General features: G+C 39.0%; 2 protein-coding genes across 4 annotated transcripts in view; one reads left to right on the top strand and one right to left on the bottom strand.

Moving 5' to 3' along the window:
* LARP7 (La ribonucleoprotein 7, transcriptional regulator) overlaps window positions 1–7778 on the bottom strand; it is a 34251-nt gene extending 26473 nt beyond the window's left edge. For 2 of the 3 annotated variants that reach the window (XM_054990688.1, XM_054990689.1), the window contains exons 1-5: window positions 7622–7778; window positions 3197–3410; window positions 2405–2505; window positions 1593–1676; window positions 814–978 (exon numbers count right to left, since the gene is read on the bottom strand). In XM_054990688.1, coding sequence (XP_054846663.1) covers window positions 814–978; window positions 1593–1676; window positions 2405–2505; window positions 3197–3410 — 564 coding nt within the window. In that variant the 5' untranslated portion in view covers window positions 7622–7778. Of the gene's footprint in view, window positions 1–813; window positions 979–1592; window positions 1677–2404; window positions 2506–3196; window positions 3411–7370; window positions 7460–7621 lie in introns of those variants that run through there. The other variant, XM_054990690.1, reaches the window with a different exon arrangement.
* Window positions 7779–9519: 1741 nt separating this feature from the next.
* Window positions 9520–12084, top strand: part of ZGRF1 (zinc finger GRF-type containing 1) — a 43031-nt gene continuing 40466 nt past the window's right edge. Inside the window, exons 1-4 of the mRNA XM_054990221.1 lie at window positions 9520–9565; window positions 9668–9748; window positions 9848–9904; window positions 11677–11862. Coding sequence (XP_054846196.1) covers window positions 9521–9565; window positions 9668–9748; window positions 9848–9904; window positions 11677–11862 — 369 coding nt within the window. The 5' untranslated portion in view covers window position 9520. The remainder of the gene's footprint in view (window positions 9566–9667; window positions 9749–9847; window positions 9905–11676; window positions 11863–12084) is intronic.

Below are 12084 nucleotides of genomic sequence, written 5' to 3'. Positions count from 1 at the left end.
AAATCACGAAAATGAACTATCTAAGCATTATTTTGAAGATTTCATTTTCTGGTAAGATGCAGGTTTTCAAAAGAGATTCCACAATACTCTGTGATAGAAGCCTTGCTCTGTTGTGAGGATAAAATGGATGAGAGGAGAACAATGCTAGCTGATTTTGTTTCCTCATTGGAGAGAAAAGCAGAGAACAGATAAAATAAAATGTAAAAGTACATTCCTGGGACTTTTTAATTAGTGAACATGTGAAGGTTCAGGCTGCAAGTTTCATTTTGCAATGATTATAGCACAAGGCTTGGAGTAAGTGGAAAGAGGGCAGGGTATATTAACAGTGCAATAAAATCCACCCTCATTAACCATAACTCCATGTTAAGTTTTCAGTAGACACTGCCTGCATATTTTCAATCCACCACTACAAGAGTTAAAAATTTGTTTAAAGTTTCAGCAGACAGATTTCGTCAGTGTTCAAATTGTAGTTCTGTAACTTAAACCATACTACAGTCACACTGAATTACAAATAGTCTGAAACAGAATTGCCAAGAGAACAAGAGTGGCAGTGCAGAAAAAGAGTCAGATTAGGATCCTAAGAGTCTGAATCCTCACTCTGCCATGCAAAATCACTGGGTGACCTTAGGCCAGTCACATTCTCGCAACCAAGCTTGCTTCACAGGGTTGTTTTTGTGAAAAGATGATGGAAGAGAGAACAAACAATATTCTAAGCCACTTTAGGTCCCAGCTAGAAGCAACCATGGGATATAAAAAAGTAAATACAGCTAAATACTGTATAGAATCTGGCTTTTTGAAATATCTATCGCTTACCTCAATTGCCTTTTCTGCTTGCTCTTTTGTTTCAAATTCAACAAATGCAAATCCCTTTGGGTCGCCTGTAGTCTTGTAACGAGGGATGCTGATATAGACTACATTGCCACATTTCCCAAAAACTCTTTCAATCCAGCTGTGATTGACATTTTTAGGAAGCAATTCCTAAAACAAGTATTAAAAATTAAAATACTCTTGTAGAAATTCCACCACACAAACATACAAGGACAAATGGAAACACAGGATTACTGAATTTATTTACACGTCACAACTGTATCTCTCAAGAGGTGAATACATTCTGATACATTAGACCAGGCCATAACCATTATTTATGAATCAAACACAAACATTCTTTTATCTTCTTCATTTTATATCATATAATTACCATACAGCATTACTTAAGGCTTCTCTAAGTATTTGAGAGAGACAACAGCTGCATATCAAAGTATTTCATTTAACGTGATTGATTTTGAAAAGTTTTACATGTATATACACTCTGCATCAAAAGGAAACTATATATTTTCTGGCAAGCTACTGCAAATGAGGGAGCTTCCCCATTTGCAAGTACTTCCTCATGCAAGAAGCATATAAATGTTCTGCCTCCACAGAAATGAATATGCACACTCTATAAACAATTGGGATACGCTACAATCTTTTCATAAGATGACTGAACTTCAAAGTTGCAATACTCACAACATCCAAAACTCCAATGTTAACAATGACTTAAGAAAAAATTTCAGTAGTAATTAGGCTTCTAGAATTATTTATGGATGCCTTACCACATATACCGTACGACTATCCACATCTTTAGGTTGCTCACCCAGTGGCTGCCTTCGTCTGATCCTAGTTCCTTCTAAATCCAACTGTAAGATAGAGCTAAGTTAGAAAACCATCTTCTACAATATTCAGTACTTATCAGATTGCAAGTTGAGATCCTCTTCCCAAACTCTGTTCTCTGTGCCCCTACTTACACAGGTGAGGTGGACAAAGACTAAAGACAGGGCTTTTGAGTGGCGATACCTCCCCTTTGAAGCTCATGTGGCATCAATTTTACTATCCTTTAGGGGTCAACCAAAACATATATTTTTATGAAAGCTTTTCCTTGAAGGGTTCCATATTTTAACCTGTTTTAATAGTCTGCTTCTGGGCCTCAGGACTGTTTGTGAATTTCCTTATAGGCTGCTGAATGGTGTGCTGTGCTGTTTTTATGCCTCTAACTTGTTTTTTCAGTTTTGTTATATTGAGAGACAGTGATGTGTAGTGGTTAGAGTGTCAGCTTGGGATCTGGGAGATCCGGGTTCAAACCCCCACTCTGCCATGGAAACTTGCTGGGTGTCCTTCAGTCAGTCACACACTCTCAGCCTAACCCACCTCACAGGGTTGTTGTGGGGATAAATTGGTTTACACATAATTCTCCTCTCTTCCATCTCAGGTCACCATTGGGGTGAAATGTGGGGTACAAAATAAATAAATAAATATTTTTAATCTGTGAGCCATTTCAAATAGGTTTCCAAGGAAATGGCATATAAATGTTGTAAATAAAACAACTTCCCTTCCACGTACAGAAAAAATATACAGGATTTATACTCACCTCTACAACAGATGAGTTTTTAACTGCTCGTGCTATCAATTTCCTGTCAGTGGTTAATTTTTTCATTTTGTTAAAAGAAAGTAGAAGTGATATGTCAACATCTACAAATAAAACAATAGTTGGATTTAAAGAACAGCCTTACAACTGACAGCATATTAAACAAAAACATTCTTGAACATACTTTTCTGGATACTGTTCTTTTAAAAACTGCATTTTATTATTAACAAGGAAAACAATTTACTTTTTAAAAAGCAAAAATTAAACCAAAAACTCATAACAAAATCACTAACACCAAGTTAAATAGCCAAAATTCCACACATATGTACCCAATACATGCAGAAATAAACAAGAAACCGCCACGAACTTTAGGCTGGTTCATTTGTTTTGTTTTCGTTGCCTGGTGCCGATCAGTTTCCTAGGCAACAGGGGACGGACTTGCTGCAGACCTTCTGCTGACCTGGAAGTGGCCTTCTGCTGGCCTGGAAGTGACGGTTTTCTGACCTAGATGTGACGTTTTTACGAACCAAACGAACTGGTTTGTGAACCAGGGGCAGGTTTGAGAAAGTTCGTGATTCGTGAAATTTGACGAACCGTGAACCACATGGTTCGTTTTTCCCCCAGTTCGAGCCCATCTCTATTCCTGAGTATTGTATTTGAACAGCAGTAGTTTCTTTGCTAGCTTACAGTGCAATCCTAAGCATGTTTAATCAGAACTATGTCCCACTGAGTTTAAGGGAGCTTACTCCCTAGTAAATAGCATATGATTGAAGCCTTAGTAAAGCAAAAACTTACACCCATCTCTAGACTTTTCTATTTGTTCTCGGAGAAACTTGTCCTTGTGGAGATTGACATCACCAAACCAGAAGTCCACTTGCTTTGCTATGTCTGAAAGCACCTGTTTAACTCTTGACCTTTTCTTTTTGTCACGTTCCTTTTGCTGTTCAGCGGCTTCTTTCTCTACAGCTTTGCTTCTTACAGCATCAGCCTCCATTCCTGTAACTGTCATCTGAAAATTAATGTGCCCCAAGAAATCATAACTGATCCTCTAAACCTTCATAACATTAACATTTTAAAGCACAGTTAATTGACAAACTATTCCAGAATCCTGATCTTGCTTTCCTCTTGACTGTGTGAAGTAGGCAAGTATACATCTCTTTTTACTTATGAAGAGCTGAAGCAGAGGAACACTGCATTGTCTTGTGTAAACTGCTACATCTATCCATTAAGGAAGTTCATTTCTTACCCTGGTTAGTAACTGGATGAAAGACCACCAAGAAGGTCCAGGGTCACTATACAATGGCAGGAAATAGCAAGCCACCTCTGAACATCTCTTGCCTTGAAAATCTGATTTGACAGCATCATTATGTTAGAGTGAAAAGTCTGCAACCTTGTAATAAGTGTGTAAGCACTGCAGAGCCAAGCAATGGACCGTCACCTGCAGCAGCTACGGAAGTGAGATGGGATGAAAGAGCTTGAGAAAATCCACAATGATCTAACAAGAGATAGGGCGTTGCAGTTGCAACTCCAAAATAATGCTGTATGTTAGGGAAGGAAGTTTTATTAAGCCACCTGGGGAGACCAAGTTGACTGAAAGGCATGACACCAATAAGTGAAGGAGCAACAACTGTGTAGATGTTCAGAGTCAGGAAAGATCTTTCTCTGCCTGAGGCCATGGAAAGCCAGAGTAAACAGAGCAAGGCCAGAACAACCAATGGTCTATCAGTACAAAGCAGCTTCATATATGACATCAGAATATTAAATAAAATAAAGCCTATAGCACTTATATCCTTTTTGAATTAATCTATCCACTTAAACGAAGATGAAGGCTCTGAAGATTTCATAGATCCAGATTGTTAAAACTGAAAAAAGTGTAACAAAAAGATTGGATAAAATTACATGAACTTAAAAACATTTGTACAAACGACATTGTACTCCACAAAGTAGGAGAGTACTATAGTCAATTTTAATTACTCTGGCACTGCCCTTCTAGTAAGAAGCCTCTTGGAATAAAAGTGTGCAAAAGAAGTAAATGGAAATGGAAACAGAGTGATGCTTGTTCTGAAAACAAAGTCTCCCTCATAAGAGTATCTATTCCTGCTTTTAAGCTGAGTAACCATTTAAGATAATTAAGGTTAACAAGCTTCTAATTATAGTTCACGGATAAACAAGATAACAGTCTGTCTTCTAGGATGTAACTGCAACATAGATTCAAGTCACCCACAAAGAATTTTGTCAACTTTGTGGTTATCACATAATTAACTTACGGAGTTCATTATCAAATAATAAAGTGATAGTCACTACCTTTGAGATGAGTTACACTTAGCAAAAGAAACTGGGATCTGCTTCCCCTGTGGTTCAATTTCATCATGTTCTGGGGGCTTTATCCCAAATGCAACTGCTTGACTTTTATCTGGGGCTACCTGAAAAGATCATGTTACATCAATCTTGACTCAACTTAATTAGCCAATTTGTTTCTGGGCACAATTCAAAATGTTGGATTTGATCTTCCAATGCACCCAAAGGATCATCTTCTCCTACATGTACCCACAGAGAGTCTTGACAGTTGCCAACATACAGCAGCACCTTCTTGGTAGCAGCACTGAATGTTGCTCCTGAGATTTTTACAGCTGGCACCCTGCCTTGGGAGCATTAAGAGGACAGTAAAAATTCCGATAAAGGTTCTACATTAACTTAGTTATTTTACTAAGAATTGTGAGAATTTAGTCTTCTGTTTATTAAAGTGTTGCTCTAAACTAACCCTTTAACTCACCTGTTTATATTGTGATGTGTTTTTAGTATTTTGCACTTGGATGCAAAAGCAAGATGAAAATGTGTACTTAAATAAATAACTCTGCAAGACCACAAGTATGCCGACAGCATTTTAACAACGTGCTTAAATACCACCCTTCAGGACAGGTAAGTTCCCACTCAGAGCAGTGAACAAAGTCAATGTTATTATTCCCACAACAGAGCTGGAGCTGAGATGAATGGCTTATGCAAGGTCACAGCAGTATTGGGAGTTGAAACAGCAGAGTGCTGATTTGCAGCCCAGCCACTTAACCACTATGCTACAGCAGCTCTACAGCAGCTTTGTAAGCAACAATAACATGAAGCCATAGAATTCTTCAGCTCTCTGGGAAACAGCTGATACTTTTTGCCTCTGTTCCTAAACTTTTAATAGCAGCCTGCAAGTAAGCAGCTAAAGCTTTCCCCATCATATCTGGAAAATCATTGTTTGCTTAATATCTGAACATCACATTGCTGTTAAAGGCATAGGAAAATAGGTGGCAAGCGGTCCCTTTGCATCACAGTCCAGTGAAACATACATGGTCCAATCTTAGGACTGCTGCTTGGTTTGCTGGTGCACTGTCACGTGGTTGGCTTTGTGTCCAAACAAGTTCCAAGATCTTGCCACTAACAATCCTCTTGCCTAGTTAGCAGCTAGAATACAGCTGCTCCTGACACACCCTTTTTCAAGCCCACATCCTTTTTCAGGCCCTCTCCTTTTCACAATATAGTCCATACCTTAATGGTCTCAAGTAAGTGGAGTCTGTATTGACTGATCCTGGTTATGGGAATAGTTATTTCATTCAGTCTCACCCCTAATGTCTTGTTTGGAACACGACTCATCCCTGCCTTTCCTTCCTCTCTTATTTCAACAATTCTTTATGGCCATTTTCCTTCAAAAACAACAAAATAGTAAAACCACCATTTTCTTCTGTTAGGACCAACCACATGATCACAGAGCAATGAACATTTGAGGTAGGTAGCAGTGCTGATCTGCAGTAGAACAGCAGGATCTGAGTCCAGTGGCACCTTAGAGACTAAGATTTTTATCATGTAAGTTGTAAGAGAGTCAAAGCTCCCTTCCCTCCCAAAGTAACAAGTTTGTGAGCCACAGAATTCTTCATCAACCTAATTCACATCTAGCCTGATGAAGAGTAGCTAAAAAACTTACACAGTTGTTGGTCTCATTTTGGTTATCCCCAATACAAAAGCATTACACTATTGGAGGGGGGGGGAAGAGATTGCAGCTTTTAAAACCTGATCAGACCAGTCATGTTGGTCCACCTGAATACACACACACACGCGCGCGCGCACGCACACACATACACACACGCGCGCGCACACGCACAACAGGTGTTGTCACACACACACACACACACACAACAGGTGTTGGTCCAACAATTAATTGTGCTAGGATTGTGCAAAATCTTTTATTTAAAAAGAGCTGGAAGCCTACAGGCACAGCTTTTTTAGGAAGTTAGCTACTGTATACCTTCTTGTTTTCAATATTTGTGGTTGGGCTGGTTCAACTCCCATTACTGTCACAAACTCTGCAGGTGGCCTTGAGCAAGCCACTCCTTTCAGTCCCAGTGCCTCAGCTGTATTGAGGGAATAACAACAACACTGACTTTGCTCACCAGTGCAGAGTAGGGCACTAATCTGTCTAGAAGGGTGATATATAAGTACACTATTATTAATAATAATAATTTTAGTCTTATAATAATAATGAGAATAGTAATCTTTATCTGGATTAAGTGGTTTTAATGTTTTTATTGTATTTATTGAAATATTGTTGGAAGCTTGCAGGTAGTGCAGGGTATAAGACAAACAAACAAATAAATAGATGCAGAGAAGTTAGCCGTGTTAGTCTGTGGTAGCAAAATCAAAAAGAGTCCAGTAGCACCTTTAAGACTAACCAATTTTATTTTAGCATAAGCTTTCGAGAATCAAGTTCTCTTCGTCAGATGCCTGATACTGCACTCTTTTTGATTTTGAAACAAATAAATAAGTTTTTTAAAATAAATAATATATTATTATTATTATTATTATTTCCCGTCTCCCTGGCACCAGTTCCAATGCGCTGGCGACTATCATTAGTCTACATGCCCTCCCTTTCTGGGCACTCGTCGAAAGACAGCAGCCGAGGCAGGCCTCACAACACCCTTGCCTTCGAACCTACCGCCAGCTGAAAACTCCATTCTAAGCTGAGGGGGCGTGAAGTGATGCCCGCGGACCCAAACTCCCTCTTACTTCGCCGCTCCCCAACATTTTCGGCTCCTAGACAACGGTTAACGCATGCGCAGCGTAGGCACCACTTTAAGGCTGTGCCTCCCCCAAGGAACAGAAAGGGTTAAACAATACTTTTTTTAAAAAAAAAATCAAAACCCGTCTCGCTCGCGCCCCCGCCCCGCTTCTTCTTTCGTGACTGACCTGACGCTACGAGCCAGCCTTAAATGTTAAATTGCTGTCACGCCGAAAGGAGCCTTCGACGACATTCCAGCGTCTCTCCCTAGGCCCCCTCTCCGTCTTTCTAGTATTGAATTCTCGCGCGAGGCCACAGGGACTTGGGTCTTCACCAGCCCTATTGGTTGTTGGAGAGCGGCGCTCGCTTCCGCGCAGGCGCACACAGTAACCGGAAAGCCATAGAGTGTAATTTCCCCGATCTCTACTATGGGGAGGGGAACCCTAGAGTGACGCACATTTTAAACTTCCGGTAAAAATGGAAAGGCTACTGTGACGGTCGCTGAGCGGTGTCGCTCCTTCCTCCGACATCTCTATAGTGAAGACAGTTCTTTGCAATGGAAAAGGAAAAGTGGTTCAATTTGAAGGCGGAAGTGCTGTCCAGAGCTCGCCGAAGACGTTCTTGTGTCGCATAAAGATGGCGTCATCCACAGCTGGTTGAGCGGGAAAGATTTGAAGTGATGGCCAAGAAGGGTTGGCTGAGGTGGGGGGGAACAAGTTTGTTTTCTTGAGTAAGAGAGGAGGACCAGGCCTTCTGTCTGCTGCAAAGGCTGGCTTCTTCACGAATCTTGAAGCTAACAGCGAATTTTTTCCTGGTACGAAAGATAAACTCTAGTCTCTAGACTTTATACCACACTGAGTGGCAAGCACCAGGTAAGGCAAACTAAAATTAAAATGTATTTTTTCTATTGACATTGCTTCTGCTGTCATCATGGGACTATCTAGTTTTAAAGGAGGGATGAGAAATTTAGAGAGGATAGCAATTAGTAGATCTGGTGGGTTCTACGAATAGGGAACGTATTTTGAAAGGTAGGAAGAAATACCCTCCGAACGTTTTAAGGAAGCAAGAAAAGTGACATTAATGTGTGTATACATGTGTGTGTGAGTGTGTGCACGCATTTATATATGTGTATAGAGAGAGAGAGCACATAAGTACAGATGTAATGTATGGCAAGCTATGGTCCTCAATCAATACCCTTATAATTTAAGTTAGAGCTCCTCCTTAACAAAAACAAACACCTAAAAATAGTCACATACATACTTATTTGTTTGGATACTTTACATTTTCTTCACTGACTGTGGGTTCAAAGCAGCTTACAATATGAAAAAACAACAGACTATGAATACAACAAATTTGACAACAATAAATTGAGCCATAAGGAAGGGAAAGGGAACAGAGCAGGAGGTAAAAGCTCCACTCCTGATGGTCATAGTTTCTCTCCAGGGCATCTTTCCTTCCAGGAGGCAGATCCCTTTAGACTTCTAAGGCTGGAGAAGAGGAGCTGAACTGATGGTAAGAGCTCTGCCCCATGGTAACAGTCACTCTCCAGGTGCTATGTTTTAATAGTTTAAAATGCTTTTTGTGTGTGTATATATAAGCAAAAGTGGAGAGAGAGAAAATGAATTGCCTGAATCCAGTTCTTATGGATTACCTGTAACAATGCTATTAACACTAAATGTTTTTTCAGAGAATATTTCTGTTTAAAAATTGATTCAAATAAAAAAACTACAATTATTCAACTTTTAGAATTGCAATTAATGCACTAATCTCATTCAATGGTTTCAGACTAAGTTTTCTTTTTCAATTGGAAAACCTTCTTGAAATGTAAGTGAGCCACCTGGTGGTAGTTATATAGTACTGAAGGTATTGAATGTAAAAATGCCTTTAATCTGGAATTTTTAGAACCGCGAAAGCATTCTTTCCTGGTTCTAAAGTTCTTTCAGGAAAAGAGACTGTTGCTTCTCCTGAGCAACTGTCCTGCCAAATCACTAAACTGCTTTTTGAACTTTAGGAGTAGAATGTAGGAAAAACATGCATTTATCTCTTTGGATCTCAGCCTTTAATTCCCGTTGACTAAACAGGATATTATGTTTTTTTCAGATAGTTTGAAAATGGCTTGCCAGGAGTTTACTGTGAGTCTTTGATATTTCCACGATATTTTTTACATTTAAATCCACAGTATTTCAGAGACATCAGTACGATCATAGTCAATTGTATGTATTTTTTTTAAATAGGTTTTATACACACACCAGAAGATGAAAAAATCCAAAGTATGGCAAGATGGGATTTTGAAGTTCACTGTTGGTGGAAATAAGGTGACATATGCAGTGTCAATAGACAATATCTGAGGGTTTTACTATTTTGTTACTAGATGAAATACCATTGATCAAATTACATTTTCTGTTTTAATGCAGGCATTCTTATATGATGATAAAGGACAGGTCTTGGACAGTATTTTTGTAAAGCTTCAGGTATATGCTATTTCTTTTCCTGCAACAACTAGCTTGGCCTCGTGGCTTAAAATCTGCAATGCTGATTTATCTAGGTCTTTGTTTGTCTATGCTTTTGCTACTTAGTAGTTCATCTTAAGTTACACATAATTCTGTTTTCCTATATCAGACATTGTGTAAGATACAGTAACAGTCAGCTGAAATGCACAGATGAGTGTTTTGTTTCCAAAAATAATAATTTGATTCCTCAAATCAGAAAAGAGTTGACCAATGACAAAATCATGCAAAAAACATTTACATTGTGAGTTGTGTCAAGACTGAGACTGTCAGACACAAGAATTTGACAAAAGCGGTATGTTGGTGAGAGTTATGTGAATTCATTACAAATGGGATACAATCTGTGAATTAAAATCTTGTTCATTAGGGAATGGAGAACAAAATATAATCCACCAGGTCTTTTACCCTTCCTCCAAAGACCTGGTGGATTATATTTTGTTCTCCATTCCCTATTTTTTTCCTCAGAAAATCCTCTGAGGTAGGTGAGGTTTAGAGAGAGAGTCTGGTATGAGGTCATCCAGCTAGCTTCATGTCAGAATAGGGGGTTGTACCCTGGTCTCCCAGATTCTAATTCAACACACTAATCAGGAATGATAGTTAACTGCAGAACAGTGCTGTGATTCATAGAAATGTGCTTTCAGTACAACTTATAGCACTTCCTTTAGTACTTGAAAACTCTACATTTCATGCATTAAAACACTTTCCCAACCAAACTTCAGTGTGGAACTAAGCTTAGAAATATGAAGCAAGCATCTGCTATAAATTCTAAAACAACTTCTAAAATTAGATGAGACATATTTAGATACTCTAAATGTCCTCAAATTACTTCCAAACACACAGAAATCTTACACAATTAGAGAAAGGAAACAAACCTGTATGGACCTTCACAGTGCATTTTGGAAGGATTTGTATGATTAATATGGTTCCAGCTGATGGGTTAGATCCAACCAGCTTTTCTGTTGGTGAAAATGGGAGGAAGGGGTCTCCTGCTGGAGATCATGGGATCTGCATGTACAAAAGCTATGTAGGACAGGGCTTGTAATAAGCAGCAAAATTATGTGAGCTGGAGCAAAAAAGCTCAATGGATTCAATCTGATGTTTCCTAACAGTGTGACATACAGTTGGACTATATAGCATTGTCCACTTGTTGAGTGCTTATGATAGTGGTACAGTCTTGCTAAATAAGCCTCTCTCTCTTTGTAACTTGCACTGTTAGCCACTAAGAAGTAGAATTGTTCTCACAGATGGCAGATTTTGAAGAATATAGTGTAATATTTCCATGTGTTTGGAAGATAATTTAAAAGCAAAAAGGGATTACTGCATAAAAGAAATCCATGAATGTAGAATATAAATACTAGCAATAAATACTTACACAACCATTTTACCTTGTGGATATTTAGTGAAGGTAGAGCTTGCTTGGTGGTGGAGAGTGCCCTCAAGTCATAGCTGACGTATGGTGACCCCTGGTGGAGGTTTCATGGCAAGAGACTATCAGAGGTGGTTTGCCATTGCCTGCCTGCAATCCTGGTCTTCATTGGAGGTCTCCCATCCAAGTACTAACCAAGACCAACTCTGCTTAGCTTCTGAGATCTGACGAGATTAGACTCACCTGGGCTATCCAGATCAGGATAGATCTTGCTTACAAATGATGAAATTTGTACAACTTGCATACCATATATATAGTTTCAATTCCTATAACCTTTCTACTGCATTTCCTCCCTGCCTCTTTTTTTTAGGTAAAATCGGGAGATGACTTAGAAAGTGAGCGATACTTAATAACAGTTGAAACTGAAAAAAATCCTAGAATTGGTGGTGGTACTGGTCAGCCAAAGAACACAGACGTGTCCTTGTTAACCACAAAGAATCTGAAGTCGTCTGCCTCATCTGTGCATTTGCCAATTGGCCTCAAAAGGAAATTTACTGTAGGTCATTATTTTTTTCCCTTTTCATCTTCAGCTCAAGTTCAAAAGCCTGCATTTTACCATCTGAGGTTAACGTAGAAAAATCTATCAAGATTTTTTGTTAGCAAGCATGCACTCTTTGGTCTTAAATTATTTGAAATGTACACAAGTTTCTTATTTGATTTATGTTTTCAGCCTCTTCAGTACAGAGTTCCCAAATGTTACACACCAAATTCAGTGATA

This window comes from Eublepharis macularius, chromosome 10 (genome assembly GCF_028583425.1).
Source record: "Eublepharis macularius isolate TG4126 chromosome 10, MPM_Emac_v1.0, whole genome shotgun sequence".
Taxonomy (NCBI): Eukaryota; Metazoa; Chordata; class Lepidosauria; order Squamata; family Eublepharidae; genus Eublepharis; species Eublepharis macularius.
Note: the sequence above shows the minus strand (reverse complement) of the source record. Positions and strands in the feature narration are given on the sequence as shown.